Genomic DNA, 22,643 nt, shown 5'->3' with positions numbered 1-22,643 from the left:
AGTGTGCCTGACTCGTGTTTTCCTCCTCCTTCAGCGGCACCGCTGAGACCGCACCCAGGCAGCTTCCTTGCCCTGGGGAGAGAGAAAATCGGGTAGTTGGGTTTAGTTCCGTGTTGCAAACATGTAGGAACTCTAGCCAAGAAAACGGTATATTATAGTCAGTAAAGTTATCTGTTTGTTTAGACAGCATAGGTGTTATCCTTACATGCACCACTTTCTGCAAGCAGCTAACTAAAAAGTGAAGTAGGAAACATGCAGGAACAATGAACTTTCGTACACTATGAAACTTCTGACTTCCTTTGAGAAGTGTTTGCATTCTGCCACCCTACACTGCAGCTCTTTATAACCCCCTCATTTCATTTCATGGCAGCTCTAAGGCTGCGCAGCAGCACACAGGAAGAACCAGCTGTCTCAATATACAAATCCACATGCCCATCCCATCAGTGAGTGTTACTGTATTTCTTAGCGGCTGCCTGGTATTCCGGCAGCTTGGGTTTAGCCTTAGGCACCGTGTGCAGCAGGAAGGCAGAGTCAGATGGCAAACAGCCTCTGAGTAAAATGCAGAAAGAATTCAGGGAGCCCAGACTGAACCTCCAGACAGTCGTGATCTCCCTCGGGCTTTCTCTTTAGTTTGTGGCTACTACATTCCTTTGCTCACAGCGGCAGACTTCCCAGGAGCGCACACAGCACATCCCACCGTTCTTGTCCCCTGCCCATCTCTCGCTTCATCCTAACAGCTAGGGCAGCCTTACAGAGGAGAGGCTGCACCCCCTTCACCCATGAGAATTTGCCTGTGATATCCCACACCCCAGACATCTGCTGAAACTTTAACTGATGTTATTACCTGCGGTACAGAAACTGTGCTCCCTTTCTGGTGCATTTCAAAAACCTAAAAAGCCTATGATAACCAAATGGCAATTTGGGGTATCATAATGCTGGATTTGGGCACCTATACTTCCATCCAAGTCCCTCTTTACCTTTCTAAGCTTTTTCAGTACCTGGCCCCACTGGTCTCTAAAATATTTCTTTCCAAATGACACTGTTACTGATATTCTCAAGGGGTAATTCAAAGACAGAGAAAGAAATACAGTGACAAGGCAAGCGGTAATGGCTTTAAACTGACAGAAGGGAGATTTACAATAGAAAATAGGAAGAAATTCTTCCCTGTTGGGGTGGTGAGGCCCTGGCACAGGTTGCCCAGAGAAGCTGTGGCTGGCCCATCCCTGGCAGTGTTCAGGGCCAGGTTGGATGGGGGTTGGAGCAACCTGGTCTAGTGGAAGGTGTCCCTGCCAATGGCAGGGGGGTTGGAATTGGATGAGCTTTAAGGACCCTTCCAACCCATTCTAGGATTCCATTCTAAATAGGTTAGCTCTCAATAGCCATTAATCCGCTGACAAAAGCACACTCCTGGAGATGTGGGAAACAGCAACAGGTGTTTCTGGGACTCAGTCCACGTGTGCTGAAGTCTCACAGCAAACTGACCATCCATGGGGCTGTGCAGCCATCAGAGGAGAAAGAGCAGACTGAAGAGGCTGGGCAGGGGATACACCACTTTCCTTTTGCTCCTGCAACTGTTTCAGACTCATGTTTTTCTACTTCTAACTTGTTACTCACAGTCTGATTTGAAAACTTACTGAAATTCTGCATATGTATATGTATACATATATATATATATATATAACTTTTTTAAACAAAAGGAGTGTACACAATACACATATCCTTGATAGCAGAAAGCTGCTGCACCTGCTAAGACTGTGGCATGGATATATGATGTGCACAGCATAGGGAATCCAGAAAGCATACTTATAGGTAGGTCCCCAAGTGGTAAATGCAAAAGCTGTATATATTAGATTCCTTCCCAGGAAGGGAATTTTTCAGAGCACCTAACTGATAGACAGTAGAAAGTAGGAAGTAGAAAGCTCCATTTTCCACATGATTTAGGACTCAGGGTCATATTTTCAAAGATGCTTCAGTGCCAAAAGGTTTAGGCAGTGCTCTCTACCAGGACTTTCAAAAGCTGGGAGCTCAGGTTGTAAGCTGTGAGTTGTTTTGAACAGGTCTTGGAGTACATGCCTGAGGCAGTGATGGACACAGAGTTATCTTTGAAATCTGACCCTCCAATCCCACCAATTTTCTGCATTTAAATCATTATTTTTTAAAATACAAAGGATTGTAAAGCAGTTCCATGCTTTTGAAAAAGCCCACCAATGGAAAGGAAGACTTTATAAGGGCTACAAACTACCTGCTCTCCTTTAGCACAAAAGATTACACTTCGCTACTGAACATCCTAAGTGCAATTAATCACTGCTAGTCAGTTTTGGTGATGCTTGCAACCTACATCCACAGCCCTTTAGATATTTTTATTTTTCGGTTTATGTAGACACTGTATTAGAAACAGTGTGTGAACTCCAGACCACTAACAGCAGAACTACTATGGCATACCTGGTTATGGTCTTGTATTTCAGGAATAAAATGGTCCTGCCGTGGTGTGGTTCCCCATTTCTTCCTTTGTTTTGGCAGGACCTGTTTCTTGTAGTGATTCATGGATCTGAAAGCACGGAAGAAAGAAAAAAATCAGTCAGTTTAACAGGCTGACCTATGTCATTGTAACACCTTTTGATCCATCAGCAGTGAAAATGCACGGTGGGAGGGAGAAATATCTGTGACTTTTGAAGGGAGCATGGTCCTGAATGGCTTAGACATACTGTGAAACCACTGAGTCACACAATAGCTGCTTAAACTCTTGAATACACAAGAAACCTCAACGTTGGGCACTGTGTGGCTCCCCTGTGGCCCTGCCATGGGCACCAGGCCTTCCATAGATAGCTCTTTCTGGGAGAGCGAACTTCTGTCCCCTCCCTAACACAGGCCACCATGTCATTTACACAACTGTAGTGCCTCAGCAAACCACAAGCCTGTCCAATTACAGATACACCAAATCATCCCTGGCATGCTGGACGTGGTGCTTACACAGCTCTAGGTATGCTTGGCTCTACCACTGCACATGCTGGGTGGAGCTGGACAGAGTGAGCATGTAATTAGGAGGCAAAACCCATGGATGGCCACTGCAATTCTTGCTGTTTCTAACTCCAGTTGAATACTGGCTTTAATTGCATCTTCTATGGGCATAAAAGCATTTATCCGAGATATATAATGCTGTGAGGAAATTAAAGGCTGAGAAAATACAACTTTTAAACTGAACCTTGTGACCTGGTGCGTTGTATGCGGTCACGAGCTGTTTAAAGGCGTCCTTCGGAGTGCTGAGCCTGTCCTCTCTGTTCCCACCATCCTGCACCATAAGATGAAAAACCAAACTAAACATTTCAGACTTTGGAAAGCAACCAGACACATTTTTAGGTCTTGCTTCTGACTAAAAATGCACTTCTCAAAGCAGTAATGCCACATAGTACAAATAAAGGCCTAATATTGTACGTAGACTTGAACATGAGCCCAGCACTGTAACTGACTCACTTTACTTGATTAACTTTGTGATTAAGAAATCCTGCCATGAAACCAACTTACATTACAGTTGCCTAACTAATAACGCACACCCCCCCCCCCCCCATCAGTCTGGTGCATAAAACACTCAGACTGATTCAGCTGAATATGAAAAAAGTTATGAGATGATATTAATGAAAAAAAAAAAAATGTGTGAAATATACGTACTGAACAGTCCGTAGGAAACTACTGCAAATTACTGAAGGAAGTGATGAGGAGATGAGGCTGTCTGGGACAGGGAAATGGCACCAGCTCTGGGAAAAGGGACAAGGCCTGGGACAGGAGCCTCGCACCCTACCAGCACTGTCAGGCTCTGGTCCTGGGAGATGCTCCCTGCTTCAGAGATCCCAAGCAAGCCTATATTAGGTAAGGCCAGTCTGAGGGAGCAAGACAGTGTTTCTTTCCTCCCTCAATTCAACATCTGGAATGAAAGAGTTATGTTTCTTCTGCCACCTTTCCATTCCTCATTTTCGCCTTCATCAGGCTTTATTCTCATTTCTGTCTTTCTCCTGGCTACTACTTAAAAAGAGCCCAGTATCTTTAGACAAAACAGTGGTTTTACTCGCTCTGAATCTATAATCAAGACAGCATTATCCTTTATTATCTGACACAAGCTTCAATTTGGCCTGAAGGCAGGAGAACTGTTTGCTGTCCTTACCATCCCTGCAGGATCTAAAGTAAGAACAAATTTATTCTTCGTAAAGAAAGATCAGAGACTGTGCTGGATCAGATCACCTTCCCTGTGAGGGTGGTGAGGTGCTGGCACATGTTGCCCAGAGCAGCTGTGGCTGCTCCATCCCTGGCAGTATTCAAGGCCAGGTTGGACAGGGCTTGGAGCAACCTGGACGAGTGGAAGGTGTCCCTGTTCATGGTAGGAGTTTGGAACTGGATGATCCTTAGGTCCCTTCCAAACAAAACCAGTCTCTGGGTCTTAAGTGTAAGCTTATTTCTCCAGAGCAGCCGACTGAATACCTTAATTCCATACCTGCAGTGCTCAAATTGCAGTAATCCACCAAAGGCTTCTGAATATATTTCTGTGTTCAGAATACATCCATGTGTAAATCTGGATCATTTGTTTCACCCTGCATCAAGGCAGAACTTGCACACGCTCTTGCCCTGTTCTTATCACCGGTTTCTGCTTTAGTTGTAAGTGGTGCTTAAGAAATGAGAAGAGAAATTGTCTTTGGTCCTGTTAGCACAGTTGTAATCTGGAATTTCCAATAGATCCTATAGATCAAAGCTTGCGGGATTTACTACTAATCTTTAAATTTTCACTGGTAAGGTAGTCTGTTACAGGTTGGGCCACGCAGAATAAACTAAGAATAGACCAAGATTTACTGTTGCTTGTGTTAAAAGACTTCATTCTAGGCTGCTGTTTCAAATCTGACCTTTTTTCCCAGCGCTCATGGGTCACTCACTGCCACTTAACAGTATAACATAAGCACCCCAAGCTGACATAGAGGTAGGTGTCCCTGCCCATGGCACGGGGTTGGTACTGTTTGAGCTTTAAGGTCTCTTCCAACACAAACTGTTCTATGACTCTCTGATTCTCCCTTCCATCCCATTACGCTGGAAGTGATCTTCATGACTTAGTTGCCGATCAACCTTAAACAACAATTCTGCGCCCCTCCTCCCCTCCCCCAGTGGGAATATTCATTCATGGCACATCCCCTTGTCTCTCAGGAAAGATCAGCTGTGAGAATCCCGTTTCCAGCAGGACTCCGGAACTGAGGACATGAGAGCACAGGCAGCTTGGGCACGGAACATTTCCAGCCCTGGGGAAACAAGCGGGGACCCATCGGGTGCGGCCCCGACCCGCGGAGACCGACAGGCGGAAACCGCGCCCGACAGCGTCAGCGCGCCACTCTCCCCCCGTCCCCGGTGCCCCGCTCCGCCCCTGCGGGAGCTGCGCATGTGCGGGGCTGCTGCGGCCCGTGACTCACGCCGGGCTGTGTCCCACCCGTTCGCGATTGCTCGGTGCGCGGAGTGAAGTACGGCGGTATGGAGCGGCTGGGGAAGAACCGGTCCGAGACCCTCATCGAGATGGCTCTGACTGCAGACGGTAGGAGCTCATGGGTCTGGGGGTAAGGGGGCCGCCGCTGCTGTGTGTCGTCTTCCCCGTTGAGGAGTCTGCTTCGGTGGGGACCGGATTCCGGGGGAGCGGCGCGGGTGGGAGGCGGCGGGTGCGAGCGTGGTGCTGGTGATAGGAGTGGACTTGGGCGTCCCGTTTCATGCTGGGGCTCTGCAGGCAGTTGAGGTGGGGTTGTTCCCGGCTGGATCCTCCCGACTGTGTCTAATCCTCCGGTTTTCACTGAAAAGAGAAATAACGAGCAAAGCCACGTTTGCATGAGCCTGAGCACAGCTGAGTTAGGATTTATATAAATGTAATAATTAAACCTTAAAAAAACCCGGTGCTTGCACCAGCACCTGTTAAGAAATAAAAACCAGAGGTAGCCCTTGATTATTATTTTAAACCTGCTTCAGATGCAGAGGGCCCTTTGCCTTCCAGCAAACTTGTAGCCTTTCACAAAGGCCCGGCTGGGTTTACGCAGAGAGGAGCTGCTGGGTCCCTGGAGCTGAGGTTCTCATTGCCAGGAGTTCTGGAGCACTCTGCTTTGGAAGGTGGAAGCAGCCTTGTTCACACTTAGTTCCATCTGGGATGCTCCATGGGTACCCATGGGGTCTCTGTACCAGTTGCAGTGCAGCAGGTGGGTTTGTGTTGGGGCCTTGCTCTTCTGCAGCAGCCAGGTTACAGTTTCCAGTTTGTGTCAGAGTATAATGGGATTGCTTGTAATAACTGTGGTAGCATTAAGGTTTCAGAAAATGACTCCTGCAGGTACCCTTGTGTGTTTCTCAGCATCTCACTGGGCAGCCCTGAATCAACAGACATGTGTAAGCTACTGTGTTGATATTGTCATAAAATCCCAGACTGGTTTGGGTTGGAAGGGACGTTAAAGCTCATCCAGTTCCAACCCTCTGCCACAGGTAGGGACACCTCCCATTAGACCAGGTTGCTCCAAGCCCCATCCAACCTGGCCTTGAACACTGCCAGGGATGGGGCAGCCACAGCTTCTCTGGGCAACCTGTCCAGTGCCTCAGCACCCTCACAGGGTCGAACTTCTGCCTAACAGCTCATCTCAATCTCCCCTCTGTCAGGAAAGCCATTCCCCCTTGTTCTGTCCCTACAGGCCCTCTCCAGGTTTCTTCTAGCCCCTTCAGGCACTGGAAGCTGCTCTGAGGTGTCCCCGGAGCCTTCTCTTCTCCAGGCTTTTTTGAGAAACATTGTATTTTAAAACAGAAGAAAATGCTGATCTAGGAAAAATTTCTTTTTGGAATTCATTCTTTGCCACCAGTCGTGAAAATGAAGATCTTAAAGCAGGAAAGAGCCACTAAGCTCCTAGTTTGGCTGTTTGGGTTGTATGTTTTTCCCTCAAAGCTTGACTACAAGGTCTCTTTCAAAAAAACAAATAATGCCATTTTTAAGCACCTTGAGCACTAGTGCAGAACGATGATCTTCAAAATATCTGGCAGTCTTGTTTCAGAGATGTATGAGAGCAGATAACGACTATGAGAATGCCCCAAAAGAAGGAGCTGACAGTGCCAGAGAGGAGAGGGGTCAGACTGTGGTGAGGCACCAAGTGGCACTTAGCTTCTCTCGGAGAGTCTGGTGGAGCTTGAGTGTGCTCGGGAGTGGAGAGCAGATGGGTGTTACAACCTCTTGACAGCAGCAAGTTTCCAGCCTTGTGGGAATTCCTGAGTCATTGCCCGTCCCACAGCCTGCAAGCAGGGAAGAGTTCTTAGGAGCTGCTCTGGCTGTGGTTGTGCTTCTGGAGCAGCTTGAGGCTAAAAGATATTTACAAAATACTCAGTAAGTATTTAGGGAATGAAGTTAGAAGTCAGGTTTGTAAATGTAATTCCACAGATGTCAGTTTTCCCATCAGTGTCTGATGGGGGTTTTATATTCATCAGCACTGAATGTAAGGAGATTTGTGGGGTTTCTGTGCACAAGGGTGATTCAGAGGGTTTGCCATTCAGGAGAACAGAACTGTCCATACAAAGTCTTGCACCAGTTCAGTTTTTAATTTAATTAGTTACTTTTCTAAAACAGAAACAACCTGAATATGTGATGATGTGAGTAGACTTTTTGAAGTTTATCTTGTTGTCCGAAAATCTCTCAAGGTTAAAAGCACCATAAAATCTTCCTTAAATATGGTTTGAAAATGGTTAACGCTATGCATATATTGCCACTGGGATGTCTCTTCAATCCAAAATCTGCTCTGTGCTTTTAAGGAAAAGCCTTTTTGTAAGGAGCCTCTTAAGGAGGCTTCAAGCTATAGATGCCTGACGTACATGAGCAGGGTCTGCATGAGTCAACAGAAACAAGAAGAAAAGCCATCTGCTGCTCGTTTTCCTTAAGGATGTGTTTGTATTTGGGTACTGTGTGCATATTTAATGCTGGTTTCCTGCCACATTTCAGTAAACTTGAATGCTGAGGAGCAGGTTGTGGGGATGAAAAACTACTTAACCACCAGCATAAAGTGTAACTCTCAGAGGCTGTGTTAAGAGACTCTGTGCCAAAACTCCTACCTGGAAGGAAGCTTTCTGGCTTCCTGGTGGATTACACTCATGTGAGGTAATAACTTCCATTTTCATGTGCGTGATTTTGCTTTCTGTTGGGATGTGTGTGCCATTTACCTCAAATTGTAAACCCAGAGAAAACTGAACTTGCAAAACTGGGTTGTAACTACCAGAGGAAGACCACCACACTGTGTTGTTAGGATTGCTTCTCTGTCTATGCTGTTGTTTTGCCAGCATGAAATGTTAATGCTGCAGTAACTGTGTTGTGGGATATATCCCAAGACCATGGATCTTCTGGAAACTCCTCATTGGCTTTCTGCTATGATTTGAAATATGCTGCCATTACACATGTGGTTCCCCTTCCAAAACTTACAGGAGTCTGGTTTGAACTCAAAATGCTCTTAAGACTGATCTGAATTCAAATGCTTCCTTAGGTTGGCTGCCATCTTGCTTGTGTTGCTCTAAGAAAGGTAGCAAAGCATAGGGAAAAACTGCTGGTGTGACTAGAAAATGGCATTTGTGACACTGTGTTGGCTTCTCATAATGCCTCAGCATCCAGGACCAAATGCTGCTGTCGTTTTATAGAATGATACTTCACTTATTTAATCAGAATTATTAGGATTCATACTAGCAACACAAAATATAGGCCTCTGTGCAAAACTACATCTGTCTCTAATTGCTGGAGTGCTGTATGTAGTAATTTCTGGTCTATTTGTGGAAATGCTGAACGGGATATCGTGTTCCCACTGGTCTGAACCAGAGAGTTTGTTAATGTGAAAGCTGTTTGAGAGATTATTCCCAGTAATGAAGTAAAAGCTTGGAGAAATTTAGACATAGTTCAGAATATAAAAGGCAGGGGAGAAAATACTTCCTTACACTAACCAATGTGTAGTTCCTGTGTGGAATTTCTTTGCTGGCTGCAGCGTGTCACTGCGGGGGCACAGTGTAAATACAGGTTGGTTATTGGAAGGTAAACCTCCTTTTAATGGAAAACTTCAACTTGTAGAAAAGCCTGCTTTCGGGAACTCATTCCAGCAGTGTCGCATTATAGCTGTGGTGCTTTTAATGGGAAAATGGAAATATGAAGCCCACTCCATTGCAACTGTTAAATATGGAGTTTTACACACAGATTGTGTCAGTTTAAGAAAAAAATGAAAAGAAACCACCCTTGGACACGTGACTGCACTTGGATCTGAGTAAAATTAAAACCTCTGGAAGCATAACTATAGCTGGAAATTTTCCAGTATTTGCTGCTGGTGAATGAATTGTAGAATCCCAGACTGGTTTGGGTTGGAAGGGTCCTTAAAGCTCATCCAGTTCCAACCCCCTACCATGGAGAGGGACACCTTCTGCTACATCAGGTTGCTCCAAGCCCTGTCCCACCTGGCCTTGAACACTGCCAGGGATCGGACGTTCATGCTAAAGTTGTGCCAAAAGTCTGGTGTTGCTCCCTGTAAGGTTTTTGTAACTAATTATTCTCAACTTGCAAACAAAATTTAAAGTTACTTTGCTTTTCAGGCTTTTCTTAACCGGTACGTTAGGAACACATCTTGAGAGCTGCAGGCTGTGTTGAAATGCCAGGTTTTGCACACTGGGAAAGTCTCCACAGAAAAGATAACTGTATCATAAAATGGAAGGGCATTTAGCATCTATGTACCAAAGAGGAAAAATTACTCTGAGGCAAGCGAATACTAGGTAAGATATAAGTGTGCTGCTGAAAATGCGCTTTTTAAAATTATGCTAAGAGCTGTTGGCAGATATTTTGTAAAAAAAAAAAAAAAACAACCTAAAGAAACCTACAAAAAAAAAAAAACCCAAAACCCACACAAAGACAGAAAATAAAAACCAATTGTCTTAATATTTAATATTTGTAAACAGTAAAGTACAGTCACCTAATACAAATGTGATTGGACAAGGGGTAATGGATTCAAACTTAAACGGAGGAGATTTAAGTTGGACATTAGGAGGAAGCTTTGCTCTGTGGGGGTGCTTAAGCGCTGGCACAGGTTGCCCAGAGAAGCTGTGGCTGCCCCATCCCTGGCAGTGTTCAAGGCCAGGGCTTGGAGCAACCTGGTCTAGTGGAAGGTGTCCCTGCCTGTGGCAGGAATTTGTAACTGGATGAGCTTTAAGGTCCCTTCCAACCCAAACCACTCTGTGATTCTATGGCGATTCTAATTCAGAAGGTGTAGGTAGCGCAAAAATTTGGTAAGAGTTGCTGTGTCAGATAAAAGTAGCAAGGTAATAATGCAGTGAACTCTTCCACTAGTTATTGTTATCTGGGAGTTGAACTGAGGAGCAGTGTATTTGCCAAGTTTTGCCTCCTGGTCCCGCAGTAATTTCATTTTATTTGGTGCTGGCTTTTCATGTGCCAGTGTGTACAAATGCATGAAGGGGAAGGGAGATCCTTGTGTTGTATTGCTAGGGGTAGTTCTTACAATTATAACATAATTATGGAAGAATTTTGAGGTGTTGGCTAGCTGCAGAAAGCTGAATAATATGTCAGGACTTATTTACAGATTACATCTTGTGTGTGGGAGGAGTTGATTCTGGTTTGGGACATGATTGCTTGGATTATACTATAAAGATGCATGTTTTTCTTTGGAGGGCCTCCTGTGAGAACCTACATCGATATAAAGCTCTGGTGCTCATTGTTTTAGTCTGCTGTGTGCTTAGAAAAGGTGTGTTAGCAGGAGAGTTGGCGCTGCTGATAAAATGTGCAGAATAAGGCAGGACACCTGAACCAGTGCTGGAAACTTCATCTTGTGCAATGGTGCTGACATGCATTGTAAGCACTAACTACCTCTCTTAATGCAACATAATGAAATTCTGAACTCACCTGTCTGGGTAGGATAAAGGGATGCATCCCAGAAAGCCAACTGAGTGCTGGGCTGCATCAAAAGTAGTGTGTCCAGCAGGTCGAGGAAAGGTGATTGTCCCCCTCCACTCTGCTCTTGAAATGCCCCTGCAGTCCTGCATCCACCTCTGGGGCAACAGCACAAGAGGCATGTCGAGTGGTTGGAAGAAGTCCAGAGGGGGCTGGAGCAGCTCTGCTGTGGAGACAGGCTGAGAGAGCTGGGTTTGTTCAGCCTGGAGAAGAGAAGGTTCTGGGGAGACCTTAGAGCAGCTTCCAGTGCCTAAAGGGGCTACAAGAAACCTGGAGAGGGGCTTTGGACAAGGGCCTGTAGGGACAGGTCAAGGGGGAATGGCTTTAACCTGACAGAGGGGAGATTGAGACGAGATTTTAGGCAGAAGATACTTCCCTGTGAGGGTGGTGAGGTGCTGGCAGAGGTTGCCCAGAGAAGCTGTGGCTGCCCCATCCCTGGCAGTGTTCAAGGCCAGGTTGGACAGGGCTTGGAGCGACCTGGACGAGTGGAAGGTGTCCCTGCCTGTGGCTGGGGGTTGGAACTGGATGATCCTTAGGTCCCTTCCAAACCAAACCAGTCTCTGGGTCTTAAGTGTAAGCTTGTTTCTCCAGAGCAGCTGATTGAATACCTCAGTTCCATACCTGCAGTGCTCAAATTGCAGTAATCCACCAAAGGCTTCTGAATGTATTTCTGTGTTCAGAATACATCCATGTGTAAATCTGGATCATTTGTTTCACCCCACATCAAGGCAGAACTTGCACACGCTCTTGCCCACTGCAGACCTGCATTCAGCCTCTCTCTTTAGCCCCTGTTCTTATCACCGGTTTCTGCTTTAGTTGTAAGTGGTGCTTAAGAAATGAGAAGAGAAATTGTCTTTGGTCCTGTTAGCACAGTTGTAATCTGGAATTTCCAATAGATCCTATAGATCAAAGCTTGCGGGATTTACTACTAATCTTTAAATTTTCACTGGTAAGGTAGTCTGTTACAGGTTGGGCCACGCAGAATAAATGAAGAATAGACCAAGATTTACTGCTGCTTGTGTTAAAAGACTTCATTCTAGGCTGCTGTTTCAAATCTGACTTTTTTCCCAGTGCTCTTGTTGCCACATAACAATACAAGCACCTCATTATTTCATCTTGTTGGTTTGTCTGGGTCTTTTGATACAGTTGGAGCTGTGCTCCTCTGGGCCAGTAGAGGTAGTGAAGTTGCACATGCTGTTTTTTTAGGAAATTAGTATATCTTTGCTTAAAGTGCAGCCTTATAACTGGAAATCCCAAGTGTTCCCCTTCCTTAGCAGGCTCCCAAGGGTAAATGTGAAATCTGAGGCCTTTGGCAAGAGAGCAGTGCCCCAGCAAGCTGTGTGGGTACATTATGATGCAGATGACTGGCATTTCATTTTCTGCACGAGCCCTAAATTAGAAAGGGCTCCATGGTCTGTTATTCAGAAGGGTTTTCTTTAACTATCAGGTAGGAGATCAGAGAGCTATGTTTGCACAATTTATAGTGGGCTAGAAATAGACTATGCTGACGGGTAAGGACTAGCAGACGTGGCTTTGAGGCCATTGGCAAGTTGGGTGCCTTTGTGTACTTCAGTCCTGTTGATGGACTGGTGCTTCCAGAAAAAAATATGATGATAGAAGCTGTGGTCTGTGGCCTTGCTTGTTTTCTTGGTTGATAAAAACTTTTTCTCTCTGAGGTCAGTATATGAATCCCAGCATTCTTCCATCATCTTAAAGCACTTTGGAGAGAAAATGTTAATTCTTGCCAAGTCCAATTCAGAAGAAAAAATATTTTAAATGGGATTAATTTGTAAAAAGCCTTTTATACTCATATTTTTGTTGTTTAATAAGAGAAAATAAAATACTTGATGAATACACTAGCAAAATTCCAAGTGATATTTCATTGGAAGCTTGACCAAAATAGAGTTGAACTAGGCAGAATGTGAGGACCAGAATGAAGAAAAAATTGCATCTGACATTGTCAGAAATTAAATGTCCAAGTAGCATGAAGCAGAGGAACACTGCCCCAGGACAGTACGTTGAAGGTGTGCGGTTTTTTTTATATATCGCTTTTCACTTTTTTATAAAAGTGCAAGTTATATATGTTCCTAATTTATACTAAACCTTTTCCCACAGGTTTTTCTCTATATCCTTATCATTAGTTCCTTGTTCATGTTTTGGTTTTCTCTCACAGTGTCTATAGCATATCTCCCATAGGAGAATGGAAATGTAACATGTCCATAGAATGGGCCCTCCACTGCTTTGGAAAACTTTTATATTGCAAATACTGACAGAAATCAGAGATTGTGTTCTTTTGGGGTTACACCAGTGATGTCAGTGCAAGTTAGAAAACTGCATCATGCATGATGCCTTAAGATTTTAAATGTATCTCTGTCAACACTAGGAAAGCAAATCTGTACCTCACACTTCTTGAAGTGCTTGGAATTCCTTTGGGTTGTGATCGGAAGCAATACCGTGGTTCCCCTTTGTCCATCTTTTCCTGAAGGAGATGTGAGAGCACCTGTCAAAGCTGTTGCCTGAGCTGGGTGTCTGCCTCTGTAGCTAGATGGTGCTGATGAAGCCTGTCCCTGCACATATAAATAGTCTGAGTGCAAACAAGCCCAGCCATATGCCTCATGACTTTGGCAGTCTGGTATTCCACCACCCTGCTCTGATGAGGTTTATTTGCCATCCTGTTCCCCCCTATTTATGTGCATCTGAATTCTACACAATTCAAAAATACCTGACTTTATCCTGCTCTCACTGGTCTGGTCTTTCTTTTTGATTGCATCTGAACCTATTTATCAGTTTACATATGTCATTCAGCAAAATCGTGATAGCTGGAAGGTGTGTTAACCTGAGTGCTCACAGCATTCTCTAGGTCTTGTCTATACTGGTGCATACAATATGGTAATGGTTATTGCCTTAACCACATTAAAATGCCATTGAGGTTATTTTTTTACAACACTGTGCTTGTGGATTTTTGCTAAAAAAAAAATTTACATTACTTTTTTTTTTTTCCTTCTGGGTTTCTTTTTCTTTTTTTCAATCACAGTGCCTTTGAATCAGAAGGGGAGGTTCTTCAGTTCTTTAGAAGGGAAGGCAGCTGAGAGTGAACCTCAAGTTCTGATTTAAGATAGTTATTTAGCTTACTAGAGATGAGAACTGAGAACTTCATGTCTTTTCGAAATGCTAAGTGACATTTTCTTGTGGTTAGGAACAGGTTTCTCCTCCATTGATTTATGCCTATATTAAGTAATGGTTTTCTTTGACTTCTTATGTGTTGATAACTAACTGTTAATTGGAGTCACTTGTTTAACAGTGAAGCACATGCTGAAAATTAGTATGTCCATGAAGCAGCCTATAGTTGAATGCAATCTGTTTTCTTTAAAGGGAATCATAAAGTTCTTTTAAAATGTTCCCAATGAATTTTGTTTGATTTACTGAGAATTTAATGTTTTAATTGTTAAGAAATAGTTTAAAATTTTAAAGAGCAGTTCTGACCATGCATCAATCACCACTTCAGACGTAATCCTGAGACTGAATCTTTGTCTCAGCAGTGCAGTTATTACCCTTCAGAGTAATAGGTGAAGTAATAACACTGATTTCACTTGCTCAGGAGCCAGCATACTAGGTGGGTCCTCAGTTCCCCATGGCAACTCCGTCATTCAGCTCTGGGAGGGCATGGTCATAAGTTTAATTAATAAGTCATTTTAAAGCTCTGTTTTTCCTAGATATGGAAGCACTTAACAATAGTAATTCTGAAGCTGACTTGGAATGAGTGACCTTCCTCCAGAAAGGTCTTTGTTCAGTGGGCATTTTTGTTAGTGAGTCAGTGCTGAATCAGACTTGTTAGCAAAGATGGAAATGGGGCAGAGTAGATCCTGCTACAGCAGTAATCGCATGGTGGTATCTTGAGGAGCAAAGGCAGATTTAGTGATTGTATACGCATGGTTTACATTGATTTCTTTTTTCAGTCAGCCAGGCCAGGGTATTGAATAATGACTTCAAGGCATCTAGGACTAAAGTTTTCTTGTTTTGTCTGGTAAGGATCATAGAATCATATCATAGAATCATAGGATCATAGAATAGTTAGGGTTGGAAAGGACCTCAAGATCATCTGGTTCCAACCCCCCTGCCATAGGCAGGGACACCTCACACTAAACCATCCCACACAAGGCTTCATCCAACCTGGCCTTGAACACCGCCAGGGATGGAGCACTCACAACCTCCCTGGGCAACCCATTCCAGTGTCTCACCACCCTAACAGGAAATTTTCTTTGTAGCACAAAGTAGCTACCTCCCAACAACCACAATGCAAGTTTCAATGGGTTGGTTGGTTGTTTTTTGATTTTGTTTTTTTTGGGGGGGGGGGTTTGGTTTTTTTTTTTTTTCTTTTGGTTGGGGTGGGGTTTGTTTGGTTTTTTTCTTGGTTGGTTTTGGCTTTGTTTCTTTTTCTGTTTATTTTGATTTTTACCTGGACCATCAAAATTTTGCTCTATGTATGTGTATCTGTATGTGTATAAACTGATACACCAAAGGTGTCAGGCATATGAGAACAGTATGACAGGTAGGAAAGCTCTTTTTATGTGCTTGGTTTTGTTGACTTTTGGTGTTACTCTGTCTAAGAAAATTGTGGGAACAAGTAGAAGCAGTATTGTGGCAACAATACTGAAAGTAGTAGCAGGACCAGTAGTAATACTGCCTTACTTCTGCTAAACAATAAGCAGTTTATCAACACCCACCTGAGAATCCTGGCTCTGACTTTGCCTTTGGAATAGCGCTGTCATAGAATTTAAGTGTGCAAGTGCAGATGGTTTTCTAGTTTTAGTAGCAAAATGAAAATTTTGATCCCTAAAAATATCTATCCAGTTGCCACTTGGCTTTGTAAGCACCTAATACGGTAACATTTTTACCGGTTGAAACACATCTACCAAGGTGCACTCTACTTTGTGCGGACAAATCAGGGTGATAGAAGTTGAAAGGAAGGAAAACTGAAATGCCTTCTCGTGTGCTTGACAAGCCTTTTTCTTCCCACCTGGCTGCAGACCAGGTAATGATGCTGAAGTGGCAAAGATCCATCTCTGCCAGGAAAGTTACTGGTTAGGTGCAATTAAAGAGGCACCTCATGTATTGACCTCACCGAGTGTCAGCCCCAGTATTAGAGTCCCCATCTCTCCCTACTGGAGATGGCAGGGGTGTGGTGAGTTTCTGTGATGCTGAGGGCATCTGCTCTGTAAAGGCAGGACCAGGATCCTTGCCTGGCTTCGGTATGTTGTTGATTACCTCTCACATCTTCAAGGCCAGGTTGGACAGGGCTTGGAAGGGAAGTGGAATTGACATAGTAGAAGGTGTCCCTGCTTATGGCAGGGTGTCTCTTCCAACACTAAGCGCTCCATGATTCTATGCCTGAGCATTCCTGGCTGTACCTGTGCTGGTGGTTAAAAAGCTGAGTAGTTTTTCATGGGCCTTCAAGGGCAAGTAGCACAGTTCATATGGTTGAAATCCCTTTTGCCCAGGCAGGACAGACATCTCTGTGCTGTTTAGAAGACCAGAACCCGGCCTGTGGTGTCCTCCAGAGTGTGCTTTCCTTCCACGAAGTGTGCTTATAATTAAGTCAAGTGAACAGTCCTGTGGTTGGCCCCGTATCCTGGCCCTGCTGTTTGCCTAGTTGAGGCGCAACTATTGTGACCAGGACACGGCCTGTGATGGCTTGGACTTCCCAGAGAATGTTCAGCTCAGTTTTGGTGCAGAAGGGTACATCACTAGTCCTGGATACATCACTTGTTCTGTGGTATCATCAGCCCGTGCCACTCACCTCACCCCAGCAATCAGTTAAATAGGGAGGCCTTGATTTACAAGGTCATGGTTCCTTTTTTGCGACAGCACTGCGTACATCACTGGTATTTGATGAGATTTTAGAAATTAAATGGTCAAAATAATCAGGATTTATTTTGTGCTTCGTGTTTTCTTGCAGGTGTCTTGAGTTGTAAAGTCTGGATAGCCATTGTAGTCATCGAAGTGTTAGGAAAGTCTCACATGTGGTCTCAAATCAATTTCTCTGTATTTGTTCTGTAAGTTGAAGATACAGCAGTTGAAAAATTGAGTATGTCAGCATCCAGACCACTAAAGATTTTTATCTTTTATCATGGAATGAATAGGAAAGTTTTGAAGGACAACTTTTTGATTCCTGAAATATTAATCATAGTAAAGCATTTCTTTTAACCAGTGGCTCCAGATGGGGAGTTCAATTCCTTTTATCTTTTCCCAAATTGTTAGTTTGGCCATGTAGAAATGAAGTGATTCAGGCACAGAGAACAAAGTTAAACTGATGTAGAACGGCTAATCATTTCCTTACACAAGAGGCCATTTTTCACACTTCTTATAGAAATCATAAGATTGCACTAACAAAAGGACCTTTTTCTGTGGGGTAAACTATTTATATTTTAAGAGGCAAAATTGGTCTTGATTATATTTTCCAGTCGTCAATTCTGGATGTTGGTTTCCGTGCGTTGTTTTGGATTACTGGTGATGTGATCATTTGGGTCTGTAATTGAAATCAAAATGCTCTGTAATTCTTAGGGGTGGCATGCTGAAAGTTTATGAGTAGGCTGCCCTGCGGTAGGGTGTAGTTTGAGACAGTGTATGTTAATACTGCAAATTATAGGCTGTGTGAAGCTTCCTCATTTCCAATAAAGTGCAAATTCCCAAGACACGTGTTTAAGGAGTTACAAATAGCGGTGTGCACAACTGTAAGGCTGTTGGAGTTGACAGTTACATTGGGAAAAAGGCATTTCTGTCAGCTAGAATATGGGCATGCCTGTGAAAGGGCAGTGGTTTGAATAGCTATTCAAAGAAACAATTTTAATAAGTTTTGATAGTCATAATGTTCTGTAGTTAATTTTGAACAAAAAAATTGCCAGGACTGACTGCAATTTGTACAGATTCTGTACTGAAGGGCCTCTTATGTTTAGTACATGTCCTTATTTGTTCTTGGTGTGCAGACGTTTCTGTCTCTTCACATACAGTAAAGTGTGTAGTGTTGAAGAAGAACATATGATGGTTTTATCAGAATATTATTGGTTTATTCCCATCTTCAGATGCACAGTTGTCATTTCTTGAAAAATTTGAAAGGGGCTTTGCTTGATAGCAGAAACTGTTATGGTCCTCCCTACTGCTGATGTGGGTAAGTGGCATACATGTTTGTGTTGCCAAAGAAAGTGCCTTGACAAAAAGGTGAATTTTGGTGTTTAAAGAGGAACCTGCTCCATGCTGTCTGTGTAGGTCACAGTCTGTGGTTTCCAGGGCTTATTTTTTTGTTGGATGTAATGACTGTATTGTGAAGGAGAGAATTACTAAATAGGTTCATGTTAAAAGTGGATTTTACTTCTGGTTCTTACTGAAGTGTTTTTTCCTTTTAAAGATGAGTTTGTGATTCTCACCAAGTTCAAGCCATCACCATCAGAAGGTATTGTACTAACCAGCATTAAGCCTTCCTCCCTTTTGTGTGTGTCCACTGCCCTTTTTTTTTCTGCTGAGAGACTCTTGGTAGTCAGACTTAAGTTTATATGGGTCATTGAAGTCACATACGAACCAGGCTTTTTGCAGTGTGATTTGCAAGTTAATTCTTAGCTATCTGTGGACAGAACCAGTTGGGCATCTCTGTTCTGGGTGCTTGTTGCAGTTTTGGGTTGCAGCTCTTTCACACATTCCTAGATGACTTGCATTTCTTTATGCCTAGATGGCATGCATTTCTTTTACTGCTCCTATTCAGGAACTTGTGAATGCATTAAGTATGTTGTACGTCTCAGTTAATATGTTTTGCATTCTCTTTCTGCCTTCTTATGTGCTACTCTAGGGTTATTCAGTTTTATTTCCTGGATTAGAGATATGAAAAGGATTTAATTCCACAGATACTTAAGTATCTGTGGAATCAGCTGTGTTACTGGGAGAGCATTTAAAAATCATTGAATCACAGATCGGTTTGGGTTGGAAGGGACCTTAAAGCTCATCCAGTTCCAACCCCCTGCCACAGGCAGGTGTACCTTCTACTAGAACAGGTTGGTCCAAGCCCTGTCCAACCTGGCCTTGAGCACTGCCAGGGATGGGGCAGCCACAAGAAAATGTAGAATTCTGGATTGTGCTTGTTTCTGAGGTTAAACTTTGACAACTAAAGAAAGGACGATCCAGGTTTGTTGTCGCAGGCAGCGGAATCAGTTCAAATGCTCTTCAGCAGCACAGGCAAACTGAACGTTGCTGCTCCAGGGGCAAGGTGCCAAGCTGTGTCTGCTGCAGAGGGTCAAGCAACAAAACATTTGGACTTTCTGCTCCTGGGCCCTGGGCTCACTCCATTTGGTGAAAGCAGCAGCAGTCACCTGGTTCCCAGGGCTGTAGGTGGGCAGGCAGCAGAGTGGGATGGAGATGATCCCTGGCTTTGGTCCAGCAGGGGTCTGCTGTCCTGAGCGGCTGCAGGGCTTGCATAAGCTTAGAGCCATCCCTGTAGGAAGGTGTGGAGCCTCTCCTTGGGAACATTATTGCAGAAAGTTTCTCACAAAAGTGAATCTGAATATTCTGATAGCTGCTTTTTGGGTTTTCTATGTTACTACAATATTCTCCTGTTATGTGCCATTTGTGTCTCTTGCCTGCTGGATGTGTGTGTTGGGAGGTGAACTGAATTCAATTCTGTCCCTGTAAACCTTTAGTGTATTTGGCGTTCTGTTTTACAGCATAGTCCCTGTAGCATTTATGATATATTTAGGTAGGAAGAATGATCCCAAGTTACTTATCTTCACACTAACTTTTTAGAGGTGACTTAATCTGGTCCTCACACATGTATCAGCATGTGGGAACACCTTTCTGCAAGTGCATAAGTAAACCTAGAGTGTTCAAATTGTATCTACTAATACAGATTTTGGAGGCATAGTTTATTTTAGCAGATGTGCGACAACCTCAAATGTCTTTAACATTCAGAAACTTCTTCATTATATGTTATATACTAGTATATATCATTACCCTGTTTCTGATCACATAATATGGACAGTTATAAATTACTGAGACCATTTTCTGTAAGTGATTTTAAACAAAAATTGTGGGAAATAAAATGTTCTCAAACTGTACTTAAGTAGCTTATTATAGATTTTTAAAGAACCACTTTATATTCTGCCTGAATGCAGTTTTGACAGCAAATATTTACAGGTTACAAAAATAAAAGAAGTAGGTTTGGTTTATTGATAGGACTAATCTAACCATAGTTGACAGTGGTCCAGCCTAAGACATGCCAGTCAGTGTGTTCAATCTAAGCTATACCCAGCAATACTTCCTTGGTGGAGAAAGGATTGTGATGAATCCTGTTTTTGGAAGGAAGAGGCACCATTCTTAGGTGTTCTAGAATATGCTAAGCTGTTTTCCAAAGTGCTTATCCTTTTCCATTGGGGTTGGAGTTATTTAAATGCCTGATTTAGGAGACTGGTCTGTCTAATCAGCACAGAGATTGTTCTTTACAAAAACTTCTTGCAGCAGGACTTGCTTATGGGCTCTGAGTTGCTATCCAAAAGAAACTGGTGATAGAGTAGGTGCAGAGCCCCAAACCCAGCCAACATCTCAGTATGATTTAGGGATCTGAAGATACTCAATGTAGTTTTTCCCTACAATGTTAATATTTACATAACAGTGTCATTGCCCAACTGACTATACTTGATATTTTAAAGTTCAATGCTGTTGTTAAAATTAAGGTAGGAGGTTTTGGGAATTTGGGTTTTTTTTTTAAACAACAAGAAGCCAAGTAATTAAAGTTGTTATTATAGTTCTTGATCCTGTTGTCGTATCTCTTTTATGTGGGCATCTGTAATCCTAGGTTACGCATCGTTAATCCCTTAGCAACAATAAAACTATTCAATTTCTAGAAAGCAATTCCAGAGATAACTGAACTTTTATAACTGAGGCAGTAAAGCCCTGGGGGCAAGACCATCATAGGCAGTAACCTAACAGACACTGGAGACAAGGAAGACAGGGGTTTTTTTGTCACAGTTAAAAATCATTTTACATGACTGCAAGGTTATAATCAGGTAGTAAAGACTGAGTACACTGAAGGGGAAAAAATGCTGAGACACAAAGAACCATTCTTTCTGTATTTTCTGCTATAAGATCTTCTGGTTTTATGTAGCTAAGTATTATTTTCCAGCTTTTGCTTTTTTGTAGTTCCATGTCCGCAAGTTTCATGTCATTTTCAGATGCAAAAATACTTTAAGATTCACATAAATGCATTACTTATCTTTCTTTCAATGTTCTGTAGGGGAAGAATGCAACGGACCTTTATGTGAAACTATTTCAACTGCAGGATCAGAAGTCCCTAGCAGCTCTGAGGTAAAGTGGAATACTGATGTTGTTAACATAACTACTGGTAGGAAGAGAGAGGAACAGTTGCTGTGAAAGAGAGAATTAGTTCTACAAATTACATTTCTTATAGATTGTCTTATACTTCCCCTTTATCCATGTAAACTTTTTCTTTCTATAGATTTTTTTTTTTTTTTAAGGAGCAAAACCGCAAATGTCACACTGATGCTCACTGAGTGTTTTAAGAGACTTATCAGTGTTAGTGCTACAACACAGCAGTGGTAGAAAACAGCATGGGCTTAACAGTGTTTCCAGTATCAGTCTTGAACTGAGAATCATGTGGTCATTTAATGTTCTGGCAGGTGGAAAAACATAATGCTTCTTCACAAACCTACCACTTTGTTTTATGCTGTGTGTTACATTGCTGGATTGACAGGGAAATAGAGGCACCCTTGCATTCCTCTGCTGTAGGAGCTGCTTGACAGTGCAGCAAGACTTAATGAAATGAAGGTTTGAGTTACAAGAATACCTGTTCCCTGGAACTTGTGCTATATGAAAAACGTCACCAGATATTCATTTTTTCACAATACCTCACTGCTTAATATCTACAGTCCACAATATCTTAAATAGGTAGCAGCGTGTGGTTACTGTTTAGGGAAGAAACAGACTTAGAAACAATATTGACAGTGTGTTCTTGAAATTCGTATTTTGTTTTAATTTCTATTGTCCAATTTCTTTATTATAGTTACTGTGCTTAGAGGAAGACAGGAAGAGCTTTAGGTAGGAAAAGGAATAGTTGCTCTGTTGGATTAGAGCCTGATACAGGCCAAGAGCACTCAACAGAAATTGGCTGTTGAATTGAATGTTGGAAAACTGTAGCTGTTCTGCTGAACTTGTCCTCACCTATCTGCAAAAAGCAAACTTGGAGATGGAAGCACTTCAGTGTTCACGTGACCTAGATTACAGATTTTTACTTTGCTAGCGCATGCAACTATATCATTTAGATGTTTTCATAAATCTGCCTGTTCCATCTTAAAAATTGCTAGTAAGTTCACCCTGCTGCTTTCTGAATCTGTTGTAGCAGTTTTAGTAATATTGCTGTCCAGGAAAATGTTCAGTGAACATCCATATCAAATACTTCACTGAACCCTGGGTGTATGTAATCTCCAATTATAGCATATGAGTCATCATACCATGGTAAGCATCAGAGTCTGAAACTGATCCTGAGTTCCTTTTGAGTGGCTCAGTAGATGGAGATAACCTATTTTCCCAAAGCTTGAAGGAATTTGTTTCATGACTTAGAATGTAGGAAAAGGAAGGAAATGTGGGAGAAAGGGTGAAACACATGTTATTTATGTAGAAGCATGGGATT

The 22,643-nt window shown here is 42.9% G+C and overlaps 1 protein-coding gene across 5 annotated transcripts in view; it reads left to right on the top strand.

The window, feature by feature from the left end:
* Positions 1 to 5,424: 5,424 nt before the first annotated feature.
* ANO5 (anoctamin 5) overlaps positions 5,425 to 22,643 on the top strand; it is a 65,348-nt gene continuing 48,129 nt past the window's right edge. For 3 of the 5 annotated variants that reach the window (XM_065683401.1, XM_065683399.1, XM_065683403.1), the window contains exons 1-3: positions 5,425 to 5,560; positions 18,363 to 18,407; positions 21,231 to 21,301. In XM_065683401.1, coding sequence (XP_065539473.1) covers positions 5,500 to 5,560; positions 18,363 to 18,407; positions 21,231 to 21,301 — 177 coding nt within the window. In that variant the 5' untranslated portion in view covers positions 5,425 to 5,499. The remainder of the gene's footprint in view (positions 5,561 to 18,362; positions 18,408 to 21,230; positions 21,302 to 22,643) is intronic. The other 2 variants (XM_065683402.1, XM_065683400.1) reach the window with 1 other exon arrangement.

This window comes from Lathamus discolor, chromosome 6 (genome assembly GCF_037157495.1).
Source record: "Lathamus discolor isolate bLatDis1 chromosome 6, bLatDis1.hap1, whole genome shotgun sequence".
NCBI lineage: Eukaryota > Metazoa > Chordata > Aves > Psittaciformes > Psittacidae > Lathamus > Lathamus discolor.
Note: the sequence above shows the minus strand (reverse complement) of the source record. Positions and strands in the feature narration are given on the sequence as shown.